Source organism: Carcharhinus amblyrhynchos, chromosome 15 (assembly GCF_965287045.1).
Source record: "Carcharhinus amblyrhynchos chromosome 15, sCarAmb.v2.hapA, whole genome shotgun sequence".
Classification (NCBI taxonomy): Eukaryota; Metazoa; Chordata; class Chondrichthyes; order Carcharhiniformes; family Carcharhinidae; genus Carcharhinus; species Carcharhinus amblyrhynchos.
The window spans coordinates 51,632,118-51,650,604 of NC_137338.1; the positions used below are offsets into that span (position 1 = coordinate 51,632,118).

The 18,487-nt window shown below is 40.1% G+C and overlaps 1 protein-coding gene across 9 annotated transcripts in view; it reads right to left on the minus strand.

Annotated features, from left to right (window-relative positions):
• dmd (dystrophin) overlaps positions 1 to 18,487 on the minus strand; it is a 1,714,977-nt gene that overhangs the window by 118,513 nt on the left and 1,577,977 nt on the right. For 5 of the 9 annotated variants that reach the window (XM_080203928.1, XM_080203930.1, XM_080203923.1 and 2 more), the window contains 2 exons: positions 18,189 to 18,249; positions 14,653 to 14,691 (listed from right to left, as the gene is read on the minus strand). In XM_080203928.1, coding sequence (XP_080060054.1) covers positions 14,653 to 14,691; positions 18,189 to 18,249 — 100 coding nt within the window. The remainder of the gene's footprint in view (positions 1 to 14,652; positions 14,692 to 18,188; positions 18,250 to 18,487) is intronic. The other 4 variants (XM_080203931.1, XM_080203924.1, XM_080203932.1 and 1 more) reach the window with 2 other exon arrangements.

The following is an 18,487-nucleotide window of genomic DNA, read 5'->3' on the forward strand; positions in this document are numbered from 1 at the left end:
ATATCAAAAATGCTTGCTGGCCACTTAACCCATGAGCTTCACTCTGTGAAATTATTCAAAATTCTTCAGGCTCTTAAAATTTGTTCTCCCTGTTTTAAAAGCTCCATTAGGGATTCTTTCTTATCTTTAAAACACCTCTAGTGAAGTGTTGACAAGAATAACATTAACCTGTTCTTCCTGTTTACAGATCCTGGAATCATACTTCACAGAGACAACTACTTCTCTTCATGGGGTGGATTTTTTGAAAGAGCCATCAATTAGTCCCACATCTCATCTTTTTCCTTACATACTTCCGAAATTTACTTATTCATTTCCATTAAATGGTGGTTTGCAAAATCATTCAAGAAAACATCAATAATTAATCAGTAGGAAAAATGACTCCAGGATCCATCTCAAGAAACAAGGGTTTACATCATGTTGTTTAATGCTGCAAGATTGAGTCTTCAGAATTGAGATTTTATGGAAAATTGTTTTATTATTCTAAATTCTACAATGCCAAATGTAATGATACTGAAAAATCATTTAGAATTATATAATTAAGAGCAATGACCCTACTATGTCCATAGTATTTTCAATTTTTTTTTGTGTATAATTCTCTTCATGCTTTCATGGGCTGTTACATCCACAATTCATTTGGTTGAAATGATTCACAGGACATTTGTCATACTGGTGTACTGAGCTTTACTTGATTACTTTTGAATAATATTATTAAGTAGAAATTGAGAGTGGACAACATCAAGAAATACAACTTCCATTTGGCCTTTAATAAAGTAAAATATTCCAATGTCCTTCACAGGAGTGTGATCAAACAAAATTTGATAGCAAGGTGCACAAGGAGATATATTAGAGCAGATGACCAAAAGCTTGATCAATAGAATTAATTTTGAGGAACAACTTAAAGGAAAGGAAGGAAAGAGGTAGTGAAGTTTATTCCAGAGCTTATAGCTTAGTTTTCTGAAGTAACAGCCACAAATGGCAGGACAATGTGATGTGCAAGAGGCCAAAATTAGAGAAGCACAGGTATTTCAGATGGCTGTAAGATTTGTAGAAAAGTTGCACAAACATCAATGAGAAAAATAAGCATTAAATCTGTTTTGCTGAAAGAAAGAGACATATCAAGCTTTTCCTCTTGCACCCATCAGGACAGAAAGAACATGTTCATACATTGGACTTATTTTCAGTTAAACAAAATAAGTGACAGCCATTCATTTCCCAGGGCAATGCCTTGACCAACCAGAGTCAAACTACCTGGGTTAAATTTCAAACAACGCTTGGTTGTTATCTTTCAGAATATGGTGCATTCTCCATGGCAATGCCCCATAGGCAGGATTTTCTGACTGTGCTCAACCCCAACCGGAAACTGTTGCCCGAGGTCAATGGACCTTTGCATGGTCCTGTCCTGCTCACTATGATTCCTGTGGAAGGTGGGACCGGAAAATTCTGCCGTTACAGAGTCCACATGCCAACCAATCGGTATACTCTCCTCACAATATAAATTGTAATTTTCCCCTATACCAGTATTCTTGCAAAATATCCTGATGAGTGCAAGACAAAAAGGTTCAACATTTCTCTTTTTTCAGTGATATTCAAACTCTATAAGGGTTGGAGGATAAATTTAGGCCAGGATATCAGGAAAATTCCAGTTTTCTTTGAATTGGGATTTTTTTCACATCCAATTGACAGGACAATTTTGACAATGTGGCTCCTTTTCATTGTACTGGAGTGTGTCAACCTAAATTATGTGCTCTAGCCTCTTCAGTGAAACTTGAACCCAATACTATCTGACTTAGAGGTAAGAATACTATAACTGAGCCAATGCTGACAACTTTTATCAGAAAATGCAAAATCACTGCCAAAATGCTATTTTAATAAAAAAAGATATTACATACTCTTGTGTGACCACCAGATGTCCCAAAGCACTTTACAGCCAATGATGTTTTAAAGTGTAGTCATTGTTTTAATGTAGAGAGCATGACAGCTAATTTGTGCACATCAGGTTCTGATAAACTGCAGTGTCAATCACAATAACCAGATAACCTGTTTTCTGTGATGTTGATCGAGGGATAAATATTGGCCAGGTCACCTGGACAACTTCCCTCTTCTTCTTCAAAGTAGCGCCACAGATTTTTTTACGCCACCTGAGAGCAGTTGGGCCCTTGGTTAACATCTATTCCTAAAGATGGCACATCTGAGTATTCAGTACTCCTTCAGTACTGCACTGGAGTGTCAGCTTTGACTTTTGTGTTCAAGTCCTTTAATGGGACTTGAACTCATGATGTTTAGAGGTGAGAATAGTGTAAACTCACCCATGCTAACATACAAATATTGGAAATATTCTTTAGCAGCAATGCATCTGGTAAAGTTTGCATGAATAGCTTGGGTTGTGTACAAGTCCAGAGTCAGAAATGAGGGGGCTTTGAGCTGGATTTCAAGATAGTAATCTGAGCCAATGTTGGTCAGGTAAGACAATTGTTTCAATTTCACCTCAAAATTCCAGAACAAGCATAAAAGTTTATTTTTCCCTTCCCTAAGTAAATTCTCTCAAGTATGTAAAAACTTTCTGGCACTTATAGCTGTGAAAATAAATTGTCTTATAAATCTTTTTGATTGGGGGGACAATAAGAAGTTAAGACAAATGAGATTTTATGACTCAAAGGTACATTAACAATGTGAAATATTGTACATCTGGAAAGAGGCAGAAACTCACCAGTGGGATTCACTCCATTTAACATTTAATTGATACTCATGCAGAAAAAGATTTGATCCTTTCAAAAACGGGCAGAATAATTATTGCCTCCCTGGTACAATGCACATTTCTAACTTGCAAAAGGCATAAACGTTACCGTTGACATTTTTTCTAGACTAAAAAAGAAACAGAGATTTGTAGGAGCTCATTGCTTTGTGATCATTAGTCAGTTCAATCTTCTCAAGAGTCAGAAAGATTAGTATTTGTACTGTTGAGTCCATACTGGCTCTCTGAAGAGCAAACCAGACAGTTCCATGCCCTCATTCCATTCCCACAACCCTGCAAGTTTATTTCTTTCAAGTGCTCATCAAATTTCCTTTTGAAATCACTGATCACCTCTGCTTCCACCCCCTCCTGAGCAATGAGTTACAGGTCATTATTAATCGTTGCAGAAATCATTTCTTCCTCATCTTCCCCATGCATTTCTTACCAAAAACCTCACGTCTGTAGTTCCTAGTCCTTCTGCCACCATCTAATGAGAACACATTTTCCTTGCCAACATTATCCAAATCCTAAATACCTCTACCAAATCTCCCCCTGATCTCTTTTGCTTGTTGGTGAACAAAGCCAGACACACTCCACTCTAACCTCATAGCTAAAACTCCCCATCCCTAGGACAATGCTTGTAAATCTCTGTTACATCCTCTGAAGGGCCCTCACAGTTTTGCAATCATGTGGTTACTGAACTAGACAAAATATTTTAGTTGTGACTTAACCAGAGCTTTCTAAAGGTTCAGAATAACTTCCTTCCTTTTATAGTCAATATCTCTATTTATGAAGATCAAAATGCCATATAATTTGCTCACTACTCTCTCAATAAATCCAATGGTCTACAAAATTCAATACATATATACCCCAGGTGCCTCTGTCTCGGCATACTATTTAGAACTGTGCCATTTGGTCTATATTGCCTGGCTATTGTACTTGATATAACTTTTGCTTGAAGAATTCACCTGACAGGTCTCATAAATACTCTTTTTGTTTCATCATTTTCTCTATTTCCCTTATCATCCAAGCAGCTTTGATTTGGTTTCCCTTCCTTTCACCTATGTTGCTAGTCCACATCTGAAGCATCTCATCCTTAAAAATCACCCATTTTTCCATTACCACTTTTCCCTGTCAATGTTTGGTTTAATTTTATCCTCTTTTGATCCAATTCTACCCCATTGAAATTAACCCTCTTCCAATTTAGACACTCTACTTTCGAATGTCCCTTGCTCTTCTGCAAATCCAGTCTAAACCTTATAATACAATGATCACTATTACCCAAATGTCCCTCCATTGACACGACCTCAACCATCAGCACCAGAGCCAGTAGTGCTTTCTTTCTATTTGGACTGAGGATATACTGGGCTGGGAAGTTCTCCTGAACATACATCATAAATGCCACCCCTCCCTGCCCTCTACCTTAACACTATCCTAATCGATACTGGGGTAAGTGGAGTTCCAGTATTGCCATTTGATAGTTCTCGGTGATAAACTCTGTGATGTCTAAGCAGATTTGCTCCTCTATCTTTTTGGTATCATTTGAAACCCTATATAATATTTTCCAGTTGCATGATCATACGATTTTTGCTTCTCCTTTCTAATCAAATGGATTTTCTCCTTGTCCTCTTAAGGACATCTTCCCTTTCCAATATTACAATGTCTTACCTAATCAGGACTGTCACTCAACCTTCCTTTTTCCCTTCTCTATCTTTATGCATTTATATGCATGCATTGTAAACCTGTCTATACTTCTCACAGACTTCCTTAGTCTGCTCCTGTCTAATATACTACTTCCTTCTCTAGTACTGTGCAGTTATCATCTTCTGGACGCTAACGCCTAATCCCTTGCCAATATAGATTAAAGCCCTGTTCCACCCGACCCCCAAGCCACACTAGTGCACCTCTGCGAAGTTTCATTAAACAGTCAAGTTGGACAACAAACTTAGCTCTTTTTTCCGCTGCTCTAAACAAACCACTAAATGGTGATATTCCGATTTGAAACATGTGTTTATTCACATATCTTATGGCTGAAACAGACAATGCATGTCCTCAGTGCCCAAGGCATAGCTTGAGGCATGCTTGAAGCTCTGACTAAACTGCTGCGTGCTTCCAATTCTGCAACAGCACCTTACCTCAGTTGAGATCCCTTTATCACCTACATGCTTAATTCCTCCAAAGCTTTCCTCAGTTTTCTTCCAATATTCATCTTACAAATACTCCAACAAATCCATCATTGCATTGCTCAACAGTCACAAACTGTTTGCCCATCAGACCAGTCCTTGCCATTTTAATAGGTTCTACATTACCATCATGTAAAGTTCAAGATTTTTATTCTTAAATTTACAAATCAATCTGTTTGCTACTCACTATCATTTCTCTGTGGCCTGCACCATGTTGACATCCCAGCCTGTACTTTTGCTCTTCCAATTTGGTTTTCTGTGCATCTTATCCAATGATACAGTATCCACCATTTTGGCCTTACTGTCTGGACCACTCCCCTTAAAATCACTTTGCTTTGTTTCCATTCTCTGTGCCTATCTTTTTGATCACACTTTCAGTCATCTCTCTAAACTTTTGCACTCCTCAAAAGCTGTTCTTCTACTGCAAGGGTCCTTGTGATATTTTTTGATAGACCAAGCACAATATAAATTCAAGTTGTTTGGCACATAGACTCGCACTTGACAAATAGGTACTTGGGGGATTTATTGGAGGTGACTGGCAGCAGTGAAAACTAAGCAAACCAGAAAGTCCCAGCCTTCAAAAGGGGAAATGGGCAATTCACAATGGGAGAAGGTAATTCTCAGCACAAATCTGTTTTGCATTTAAAATTGAGTAGTTTGGTACTGACAAGGTTAAATAGACTTGTGCATAAAAGAGCACTGATGAGCTGCCCTCATAGCTCCATTGGTAAAGTCAGTGCATAAACTAAGCTGAACAGATCAGGGGTCACAGATTTAGTTTCCAGTTGAACTATTTGATCTCACCAAAGGGAGCAGAAGACAAGCTTCTATTATCTTTAATGCCCCTAAGCAGGGAGGATAAAAATCAGCCAAGACTCCAGCTCCTGATCACAATTCAATGACCCTTGCATGAAAGTGCATTTGGATGACAGATGAAACTAGAATCTGTTATGATGATGTGCACAACTGAATAGCTTTCTAATACTCCCTTGTCTAAGTTTACATGTTAAGAATTTCCTCTTGGATGAGATATGGAGTCAGACAATGGTAATGACCCAATGGATAGTACCGCAGCAAAAGCCAGTGCCTTGACAATTGCTATTGTGCAAAAAAAAGTGACAATAATTTAAGCACATTACTCTCTTTTCCCATAAGACCTGTAAGTCTCAGAGAGCTGATTCCCAAATTCCTGGCGAGAAGCACCAAAATCAACAGCCCTCAGTTGTTCATTTCTGTTTAATTAAATGACAGAAAACCAGGCTCTGTGGCCGTACAATTTCCCGACCATTTGTCCACGTGAGTGGAGCATAAACAGGGCAATCTGCTCTAAAACAGCTGCTTTAGCCATAAAAAAAAACTGCTTTAGCTTTATTTGCTATTATTTACTAAAAAAGCTAATCAAATCTCAGCTCCCAAGAGCAAAGCAACAATATTTCAGCCTTTTGTTGAATTGTTTTTGCCAACCCGTGACGATAACATACATAGCTCAAGGATATTAATTCAATTGGGACAATAACTCAACTCAGGAATAAGCATCAAGAAGGCAGTTGCATCAGAAAATGACCATCAGGTTAGCAGTGATACACAATGCAAAATTCCTGAAATTTCTGCAGTGCACATACGTCAAGCTGGGATTTCAACACCATCAGGCCTACAAAAGAAACTTGGCATTGCCATTTCTAAGCACTGAGAAGGTACATGGAATTGAATGAAATCTCACAACAAGCTTGTTTACTATAAAACAAGGTACACATTGTGCACACACAGTGCAAAATGCACATTCTGCTGACTGCATTTAGCAATTAATTCAATTTCCAAAGATAAGATTTTAATTATTTAAAAAAAAACTGTCAGGATAATTTCTTCTCGAATGCCCAGTCAGGCTGACGCAGCTTTAGTGCTGGCCACTGTTGCTAGGTTACAATCAGTCGTACTGAAGGCCAGTCAGCTGAATTGTTCAGTGCAAGTTTCTGTAGAATATATCGAATTTTTCTTGGAGCAAGGAAGTTAAAAGTTACAAAAATGTTTGAATTATGCAAACAAAAATATTTAGGATCATAATTTCTCTCTCTCCTGAGGCTGCTGGCTAACTATGAACTGCCATGCTGAAACATGCAAGAGAACCGCACAAAATTTATCTTCGTCTGTTATCAGGGCATGTCCCGCTTGCTGGGAATGCCCATCAGGTCCCAAGAGGATGCCGATCAGAAAGACAACACTGTTGATCTGGTGGAAATCCTGGTTGATGATGGAGAGGATTGGAGGAGGAGGGAATCAGAAGGGAGACGGGAAAAGTGATAATGGTGGCCAATGGCAACCCACAGTCTTAATGTGGTAGAATTAAGCTTAATCCTTTTCAGGTTTGTTAAAGATTTTATTATTTACCTTCTCGTTGTCAGTAAATGGTCTCTTCAAAGATCAGTGGTTTGGCAACTGTTCATCCAAGAAAATGGACTGTAGCATGCACAGCACCTGATGCAGACTGTCACACTCCAGTGTTAGAAATTTAGGCCCACATTAGAAATTTAGGCTCTTTAGGCCCACAGTTTGTTTAAATGGGGGAAATGGGGGGTGGTGAGAAACATGTTGTCTGGCTTCTGGCAGCTGTTACATGTTCACCTATTTTCTTCCCTCCCCTTGCCCAGATGTGAGCCCCTTGCTAGGTGCAGTTCTCCTGGTACTGGTTACTCTCCAATGTCTTGCCAAAGTGACTGTAAGAAGGTGATTCATCAAAGAGCCCCGTTCTGCCATCAACAGGCTTCCACATGCTCAAGACATGAAAAGAAAAGACATGCAACACAGATAGTGATCAGGAAAAGGAATCCAACTCCTAACTCAGGGCTGTTGATGCTCAATTGTAATACGTCTAGTTGCTGCTGCAGTTGAAAGCAGCTCATTCAGTATAGATTGGAAATGATACCTGGGGCATTCTTGATTGTGTGAATCAGTGCCCACACCTTAAGGTGCATTTATCCAGTAAGCCAAAGAAGTTACTGTTTTCACAATTCTGTTACAGTGAGGTATACCCTTGTCCTTGTTATCGCACTTCAGCATATTTGGCAAACGGTTCTAAAAATACACAGTTCAAAATTGAATATAGAAAATATAATTTGTTTTGAATTGGATTTTCATGATTATTTAGGTGTTAATTTAGTTTATTAATTTAAACAAGAAAATCTTGTGAGCACAGTGACATTTTGAGTGTGGTGCATTTCTTTCTCATTATTCAACACTTCTCAATTTTGTAATTTGTCAGTGACAAAAATTCATTGAAAATTATTTTTGCTGACAGAACAATGCAAACCTGGCTTTCGTCCAGAGCAGCCATCCCATTCCTATTCACAAGTCAGTGAAATGTTATCCTCAAACTGACTCTTTTCATAAAGGTTTAAAGTTATTAACATTTAAATTTATTAATGTTTAATAAAAATTCATTCAATCTCTCAAGTAATCATTGTAGTGTCTCCTTGCCTTTTCTGTGATTAGAATATAAAATCATTCTCTCAAGGCTGTAGAAACAAAGCCTCAAAGCAGATTTCTGCCCACAACCCCCCAATGTTGTTTCTGCATATACTTTATGATGTCTGATGTCTTCTCCTGATTGGATATCTGAAACCACTAAAACCTCACTTGACTAATGCCATCATTTTGAAATCCTTGTTGTATTCCTAAATTGAAAGTTACTGGGGTTGTTGTGGAGGAGGCGAGGGGAGAGAGCTTGCAATTGAAAGTGAAGTCAAGTGAAGAAATAGAGCAGCTAGATACTTACAAAACTTTCTTGCGCACAAGACATAGATATTTGGAACTCTCTTCTCAACTCTTTCTGCTGTGGGTAGTAGGGCAATTAGAAAAGGTGCCAGGCTGAGATTGGTAGATTTTTGTTAGCTGTGGGTATCAAGGGACATGGAGCAAAGATAGGAAAATTGAGTTGAGGTGCTGATTCTCCACAGTCTAACTGAATAGTGAAGCAGACTTGAAGAGCTAAGTGGCGTTGTTTCTCGTGTTACTACACTACTACGTTACAGAAACAGAAGATCAATATTAGTTAAACATTTATCCGCATTTCCAATGCTCACAGTCACCAGGGTATCTTGTTCACAATATATTTAATTTAATCACATATCCTTGGCTGTATTCTTTCCCTTACTTTCCTCTTCCTTTGGCATATTGGGCAAAAATAGTTGGATAAGATGGACTATATTGTAACATGGGATGAGGCTGCAGAGCTGCATGGCCACAAACTGGGCAATCCAAAATTCAAGAGCTCACAATTTAGTAACATTTTCTTTTGACAGAATCACTAAGTGAATCCATTGTTCACTTACAATAACCAAGATAAAATGACTTTTGCCATTATAACTAGCATCACAGGTATATGCCAAACTGTGTCCCCCAAATTTACTTTTTGAACTACACAAAGGGGGACACAAATCAGTGCTGATTGAGATTTTTTTGACATTATTAGAAATGTTGGTCTTTCACATAATGTAGTAGAACACACAGGTACATCAAAAACAGTGCGTTTGCACACATGCAAAGAGGTTTGCTTGAACTTTTTTTGTACAAAAGAAAACCTAGCCAGGTCATGTGGGGTACGCATTGCAGGAGGAATGGGGCTTGAAGTTTGGGTGCCTTCTACCATTTAATAGGCCTGTGTGTAATGATGTAGCCACCATGGTACATTCACTAGTCCCATTAAATCTGGCAGCAGCTAGGAAATCCTATTGAAAAATGAGTTGCCCTAGCCTTTGCTTGGAACTAAAATATTCGCACTTGATAAGCAAATTGAAAGTTCTGTTTATTCTGAGATCTAATGCCAAATCTAATTATTTAAACCAGCCATACTTCTGCTACTGACTGGGATCACAGAACTTCACTGTTTTAGTTTCCACATGCTGCACGATGCAGGCGAGTCTGGACATGTGCAAAGGAGTTACGTTTGACAGTTTGTGAAAAGCAAACATTTAAATTTATTTGGAGGCACTGTATAAGGCGCTGGAAAGATTCACAAGCATGCTATTAGAACTAAGAGGATATTGTTTTCAGAAAAGACCGAACAATCTGGGGCTGTTTACTTCAGAGAACAGAAGGCTGAGAGATGATCAAATAGCAGACTTGAACATTATTTAGTGGCTTGATTGGGTAAAGGTAGAGGAGATGTTTCCACTTGTGGGGGAGACCTAAACAACACGGGTGAGAGTGGGTTAAGATAAAATGGTCTGACCATTTTTTGTGACAAGGAATTGTGTATACATTATAGCACAAAGTGCCTAAGTCACCGCACATGAGGGGCTGGAAAATTATACCACTTTTTATGTAGCAAATTGCAAATGCTTCTAGGTCACCTCAAATGGGTGGAATTATTTGACTTCAAGTGGGTAGAAGCATTCATTTTCCCTTTGTTTACCTTCTTTTGCCATCAAGACAGTAGGCTTTGTATCAAATCATTAAGTGACCTCAGAATTTTAGCATTCAATATGGATTGTGATGAAGACTATACTGACAACAGAAAATCACCTCACTGGATTATGAACAACTATCTTTCATTCAGTACTCCTAATTTTTTTTCACTCATTCGTGGGACATCGGTGTCCCTGGCTGGCCAGCATTTATTGTCCATCCTCAGTTGCCCTTGAAGGTGGTGGTGAACTGCCTTCTTGGGCGATTAATACAACTGAGTGGATTGCTACCCCATTTTAGAAGGAAGTTAAGAGTCAACCACATTGTTGTGGCTTTGGAATTGCATGCAGGCCAGACCAGGTAAGGATGGCCGATTTCCTTCCCTAATGGACATTAGTGAACTAGATGGGTTTTTCCGACAATCAACAATGGTTTCGTGGTCATCAGTACATTCTTAATTTCAGATATTTTCTTATTTCATTCAAATTCCACCATCTGTCTTGGTGGGATTTGAACCCAGGTCCCCAGAACATTAACTATTTTTCTGGATTGATAGTCTAGCGATAACACCACTAAGCCATCGCCTCCCCTGTTTCTAAAACTTGGTGTGCTAAACAAAAATTAATTTTGCATCAGAAAACAGGTCATAGGGGTTGGTTATGTTCTGACCTGCAATTTTTACATTAAAAACCTACCTTGAATCTAGCTTACCCAAAATTCCTCTGACTAACTCTCACTAACTTTAACTCCTAATAACTCACTGACTTTTGAGAAGTCATTAATTCTTAACTTCCCACATGCTGTTTCACTCTCCCACCTGATGTTTCCCTTTCCCAAACCTCTCACTGGCCTCTTCCCTCTCCCGACCCTCCCACTTGCCATTTCCCTCTCCTAACCGTCCTGCTGGCCGCTTCCATCTCCCAACTCTCCCCTGACGAGCAGGAGAGGAAAGTTGCAAGTGGGAAGGAAGGGAAAGCAAAGCTGTGAGGGGAAGAGTTGGGGTGGGAAGTTGAAGCAGCAGTTTGTTTTTAAAAAGTGCCTGAACATGCTAAAAGCACACTAAACCAAAAACACACTTTTACAATGCACCTTAAATGTAAAACAAAGGAGCAGTGAGAAAAGAAAGGCAGAGATTGGAAAAGCATTTCAAAGTGCAGAATTCTATAATCAAAAAGTCAAATTTCCATGAAAAGATGGAAATTTCTCACCCCTGGAACTTGGAGTCATAAATTTATAATAGTTGCTAACTTGCTGATAAATCCAACAGACAATTCAGGAAGAATGTCTTTTGCAGAAGCGTGTTAAGATTGCAGGACATGGGTTATAGAACACAGAACAGTACAGCACAGTACAGGCCCTTCGGCCCTCGATGTTGTGCCGAGCTATGTCCGAACCCAAGATCAAGCTATCCTACTCGCCATCATTCTGGTGTGTTCCATGTGCCTATCCAATAACTGCTTGAAAGTTCCTAAAATGTCCGACTCCACTGTCACAGCAGGCAGTGCATTCCACAATTAGGAAGGGTATCAATGGAGAGGGTACAACACCAGCTCACTAGGATGCTACCTGGAATTCAGAAATAAATGTACCAGCTAGTCTTGGGACTGTTTTTTTCAAACAACAGAATTATAAGCTTGGTGATAAATGACTAAAGCTCTAGGAACAAGGGTTTAAATAATTTAGTTGAAATCTATTAATTAAAAAAAATCTGGAAGTGAAAGCTAGTATTACTAATGGTGAATATGAAACCATCACTGATTGTCGTAAAAACCCATCAGGTTCACTAATGTCCCTTTGGAGAAGGAAATCTGCCATCCTCACCTCGCCTGGCCAATGTGTGACTGCAGAGTCACAGTAAAATGATTGATCCTTAACTGCTCCTTGAAATGCAAGCCACTCAGTTCAAGAACAATTAAGGGTGGGCATTTTATGCTAGCGATGTCCACATCCCAAGAATTTTAAAAATGTGATTAGCAATGCTTTGACCTACATGATGGCAAGAAATGGAACAGAATAGATAAAAACACATTGAGGGGTCAAAAGCACCAGAGTTAGATAGAAATGAACTGTAAGCGATTTAGGTCTTAAGAGGGCATTTCCTCAGAGGATTGTGAGCTTATGTAGTGTGTGACTGTATTACTGATGAAAGCAGCAGTCAGTTTTAAATTCTGGCTCCATTGCACCAGGATGAGACAAAAAATGGCTCCTGGTCCATACGGATCACCATGTCACTTGGCACAATAAGTAATCACGCAATTGGTGCATGTGAAACATATGCGTTCAGCTGCATGAAGGACCAGCCCCACTCCCCCATCAGCAGCATTATTTGAAAGCATCATCATGTCATTTGCAGGCGAATTGCTTTTGACTAACTGTTTAGTCAAACAGCTTAGTGAAAGTATCGGGTTGTAGGAAGAGCTGTGAAAAATTGGTTAGATCAGCAGGGAAAGGTGCTGAAAGTTATAGAGTTGTATGTTTCTGAAAAGCCTCTGTGTACATCATTTGCTCCCAGTCATGGCAACTAGACGTAGTTCCCCTTGGGCTAGCGCATTACAGTGAGGTGGAACAGAAACCAGAGCGAAGATAAGCTGCTCGCAGAAGCAGAAGGAAGAGAGCTCTCAGCAGGAGGCTGCACCAACATGGGATCTTCACGGAGGACTTTTTTAACCTGCACGTAAGCCAGAAGCAGTGTATTCAGAGACCACACAGAATTGCGTCATCTCTCAGAACTGGAGCTACAGACCAGTTCCCATACCCCTGCCAAGTTAGTTTTAACCTTCCCAAATAGCACTAGCAAATCACCCCACAATGAACTTAGTTCCGGCCCTATTTAGGTGCAACCTACTTGGTTTGTACAGGTCCCATCTCGCTCACATAGCTTAATGTACCTGGAATCTAAAGGCCTCCCTCCTGCATCATGTTTCCAGCATGCATTCAACTTCTTTATTCTCCTATTTCTATATTCACTCCCACACGATACTGGGAGCAACCTGAAGATTAATACTTTTGAAGTTCTGCTTGCTACATTCCTATCTAGCACCCTAAATGTTAACTGACATGCTCTTTCTGCTTATGTAATTTGTACCAATGTGTACTATGACTGCTGGCTGGCAGTTCACCCTCCCTCATCAGGGCGCTCTGCAGCCATTCAGTGACATCAATGACCCTGGCATCAAACACACAGCACACCAACCTGGATTATAGGGTTTTAGAATGTAATTTGCTCAAATATTTAAAGAAAAAGGCACTGAAACATAATTTCCATATTTTGAAGATTGCTTTGAGTTTTGATGTGATAATTGCACTTCACCTGAAGACTTTTGAGGAAATTGCTAACTGCCCCTAGGAAGAGTGATGCTACATATAAACAACTGAAGAATTCATTTGCAATCTCTTACATCTACTCTGATTGCAGCCTGCTGCCATGCCATCATGAGAGTCAATCCCCACTATTTCACAAAGGAGATCATAAGTGGATTGATTGCATTGAGTGCAGGTCACATGTGCTTTCCCACATGTTTCGCACATAATAGTGATACTTTCACTGGGATGCCATCTTGCAAAAGTGGCATGCTACTGCATTCTGACACAATCTATAAAGCTATATGCTTTTCTGTCATTTTTCTGGGTGAGACAAAATTTTCTTCAGTTTATCAATGGTATGACCCAAACTATTGCCTTTGGTTTCTGCCACATTTACTAGACACAGATTCCAGTCCCCTCAGTGGCTTCGTCTGAGGTCGAATCATATTGTTCACATTCTTAGTGTCTGAATTGACCCCGAGCTGTGCTGCTTAATCCATGTTTTTTCGATGTCTTACCTTTATATAAATACAAGTTGTTGTTTCTAAGGGAGTAAAAAAAATTGCTAAAGAGATATTGAAAATGGTACACACCGTTACACTGGGACTTTGCCATTACATGATGTAATTTAAAAGCTATAACAGAATAGAGGGCCGAGGAAGTATTCACAATAAGGAAGGAGGCAGATCTGAGTTTCTGTGCATTGCAGCCCAATTAAATCACTATCACCACCACTCCCTAAATCATATCAGCCTCTATTTATAAGATAAAGTCATTTTAAACTCAAGTACACAACGTACAGTCAATCACAAGTCAGGGGAGGTTCAATTCATCAAAAAAAGCATGCTCATATCAGAAACTCGTGTCAGAAAGTCACCTTTTCACAATTACTAATCGATCCCAGAGCCAACACACAGGGACAAATTGCTTCTAAACCACATGCTTTTAAATGGAACAAGCTATAAAGCATGGCAGGGTAACTTTCTAAAAACTACAAGCAAAATCTATTAGACAATAAGCAGTTAGATATCTCACTCTGATGACCTTAGTTTACTTCCGATCACAGTCTTTGCACTGTAATAAAAAAAAACACTTGCTTAGAAGCAGAATGGTATGCTGTTATTAGGAAATACGTCCCACTGAAAAAAATAAAGAAAATGTTTGGGCCCAATTAGTTCTTAATGTGAGCAGCCTAAATTCCCAGGCCCTCTCTGTTGGTTATCTTTTAAACATTTGTACTTCCATAATTTATAAAGTGATCAGAATGGATATGCCCTATTTTTGCTATCTTACTGGTACTCCAGATAAAGCATCAGTACACTTTCACTTAGTGTGTTTTGTTAAATAGAAATAAAATGTGCCCTACGAGGTGAATTCAGCGTAATAGGTGTAAGCCTTATATGTTTAACTTGAAGGTGTTTCATGAATCTTTCTTCCTTGCAGAAAGACCGAGTGCAATTGAGCTTCCTGTACACTAGCCTCATGAATTTGACGAGTTTAATTTGAGATTGCCCAGTTGCTATGTGGGACCGAAACATGGGCTTCTGTAGCACGTGTCTGAGCAAATAGAAATGCAGCTTCAAACACAAAGTATTTTGCTATTCAATCTTCAGAGCTGTTATAACAATGACCCACATGAGAACGCAATTTAGTGATAGTTGAAGATTCTTTGTACACAGTGTGGAAAGAGGAGTAAAGAAAAATTACATTGATACCTGTCGTATTTAGGCCTGACGTGATATGCTGGGGAAACTGAACAAGATGGAACATCTGACCGAACAGTAAGTTGCAATGAATGCATGTTTGGGCCCCTGGCAGTTTAGATGCACTGAGTGTGTGTGTATGCATATCTTGATAGGCTGAAGCTTGTTTGGAATGGAAAGCGTCCCCAGCTTAGCTAACATGGTGCCAGAACTCCAATTTCAGAAGTTGGCTTTGAGGGTGTAAGGGCAAAGGGTGAGAGGTCATGTGTTGGGTCATGATGAAAGGGCTACAAGGTAGGTAGAGGGGCATAGGCTGGTATGCAGCATATGAGGGGCTATGGGGTAGCATGACTTGGCATGGATGGAGCATGCTAATTATGTCAGGTGGTGTGAAGGGACATGAGGGATGAGGCATGGAGGGTTGTTTTTTGTTGATTTTCCTTACAAGTCCTGGAGCACCGAGGTGGGCCATTCATAGTCTGCATCTGTACTCAGCAGTCCCTATGGCTGTCTCCAAACTCTCTCCGGCTTGGCTCCAGGAAGCTTGACTCTCCCTAACACTTACCCCCTCTCCCACCCCCGCTGCGACTGGAACCAAAGCACAACACCTTTAACACTTTCTCCCAAGCCAGGTTTGTGGTGTTGGGAATTTCCCCAACTGTGTACTCCTGACTCTAAAATGAAATTTCAGTTGACAGTGTGTGTCTGGGTCTCCATTGGTTGAGAAGCAGTGCATGTCTGGGTCTCTGGCTGTTTAGATTCAGTGCATGTCTGAGTCTCTAGATGTTTAGATGCTGTGAATGTTTGAATCTCTAGCTGTTAAGCTAAGGTCTGTGGCTGGGTCTTGAGCTGCTTAGATGCAGTGTGCGTGTGTGCCTGGGTCTCGAGCTGCTTAGATGCAGTGTGCGTGTGCGCCTGGGTCTCGAGCTGCTTAGATGCAGTGTGCGTGTGCGCCTGAGTCTCGAGCTGCTTAGATGCAGTGTGCGTGTGCGCCTGAGTCTCGAGCTGCTTAGATGCAGTGTGCGTGTGCGTCCGCGTCTCGAGCTGCTTCGATGCAGTGTGCGTCTGCGTCTCGAGCTGCTTCGATGCAGTGTGCGTCTGCGTCTCGAGCTGCTTCGATGCAGTGTGCGTCTGCGTCTCGAGCTGCTTCGATGCAGTGTGCGTCTGCGTCTCGAGCTGCTTCGATACAGTGTGCGTCTGTGTCTCGAGCTGCTTAGATGCAGTGTGCGTCTGCGTCTCTAGCTGTTTAGATACTGTGTATGTTTGGGTCTCTAGTTGTTTAGATGCCATGTGTATCCGGGTCTCTGGTTTGATATGTGCAGTGTGTGTCTGGTTGTCCAGATGCAGTACTTTAACTGAATTTAGCTGCTGGATGCAGTGTGTGTCTGAGTCACTGCTAAATTAGATGCAACGTGTTGTGTCTGGTTATCTGGTTGTCTAAATTCAGTCACAAATACTGCATCTGGACAACCAGACACACACTGCACATATTAAACCTGAGACCAGGCACACGGCATCTAAACAGGCATGTGTGTGCCTGGTTCTCTCACTGTTCAGATGCAGTGTGTATTTCTGGTTCTCTGGCTGTCTAGACGCAGTGTTGTGACAGAATCTCTGATTGTCTAGATACAGTGCGTCACTACTAGTTATGTTGCTTTTTCCTTGCAGTCATTTTGTTCAGAATCAGGGAGTCCTGTGTCTGCAACCTTATCCCAGCAGCAACCTGTACACATGGGCAACTGAGTCTACAGGTTTAGCCCTGGGACAAGGAATATTGTTTTACCTTATAAAGGTGGGCAGGTTGATAATGATTACGTTGCCTAGAATCAGAAGTAAAACAGTGTAATTGTACTGCTAATTTCCATTCAAAGCAATGTCTAATGTAGTGGAGTGGTTTTGTTACAAGAAGTTAAAAAATTAATAGCCATTTTATCTGCTTTAAGAGTCATCTACTCTGAATATGAATTAGTTGGATCCATGTACAAATTTTTTTTGTTACTGTCTACATAGTTACTGGCTGGGGAAAAATCAGTGAAAGGGCTGTTTCCTCATTCTCTTGAGCTTTCCGCTTACGTTTTGGTCTCCAGGCCTCCTATCCCGCACCATGGTACATGCTGTCGGCTAAGGTTTTGGTCTGTGACCCCAGACGATAATTAGTGCAGGCAACCCGGCAATTTTAAGGGATGAACCAAGATGAGTGAATATACGGACATCGATCTTGCAAAAATATGCCAACTATTTCTTGGGGATATATTTTGTACCTTTATTATAAAGCAATCAGGAAAAAAACAAGTTCTGTTTGGCTCTCCATGTGACTGAAAATGTAAAATATTTATTTACCTTGTGGTTTTTTTTTAATTTCAAGTTTATGTTTGTACTGTGATCGAAAATCTTGGGTTGGGATCCCCCGACATTACATATATTAAAATGGGAAAACTTGCTTCTGTGTTTAAGATTTAAGCAGTGGATTCCAGAAACATACCATACCAGTTAAAATGGGGAATTCCTGCATAAAGTGAATTTATTTCCTATGTCAATTCGTAAAGACACAATTTATGGAAATTGACATTTGGAAGATCTTACATTCAGTTTCTATAGCTGCCTCTATGTCTCCCCAATGCCTGTGCCAGTCAGGGTTCAATACAGCCAGCATTAGGAAGATCTAGTATGAATGAATCTTTTAGTCTTGAATCAATTGGTTCAATGCCTGTAAGTTAGGAACCTATATCACTGGCACAGGACTTAGCGGAAGATAGAAGCAATTTTTCAACACACCTATAATGTTATCCCTATTTCTGGTTTTTATGCTAAACAAGAATCCTTTACACCTTTTTGATGAGTATGAATAGTTTTAAAAGTAGTACATACTTGATATAGTAGGGCACTTTATTGGGAGATATTGCCCGCTCCCAAGGATCCTGGACAGAAGCTGGAAACAAGAAGCCAAAGGAAAAAAGGTCAAGCCCAGAGTAAATAAAAAGAAGACGTTAATCATTAAAATAACTATTTTTATACTCAGCTCAGCAGATCTCCATCTGTTTGCTCAGCTGCCCATGAAGAAGGGAAGGATCAACTTAGCGGACTGGGAAATTTTTCCATAATCTGTTTGAAATTGAACCCTTTCACCACAAAAATAATGGTGGAGCACATGGGTCACAAACCTAAAA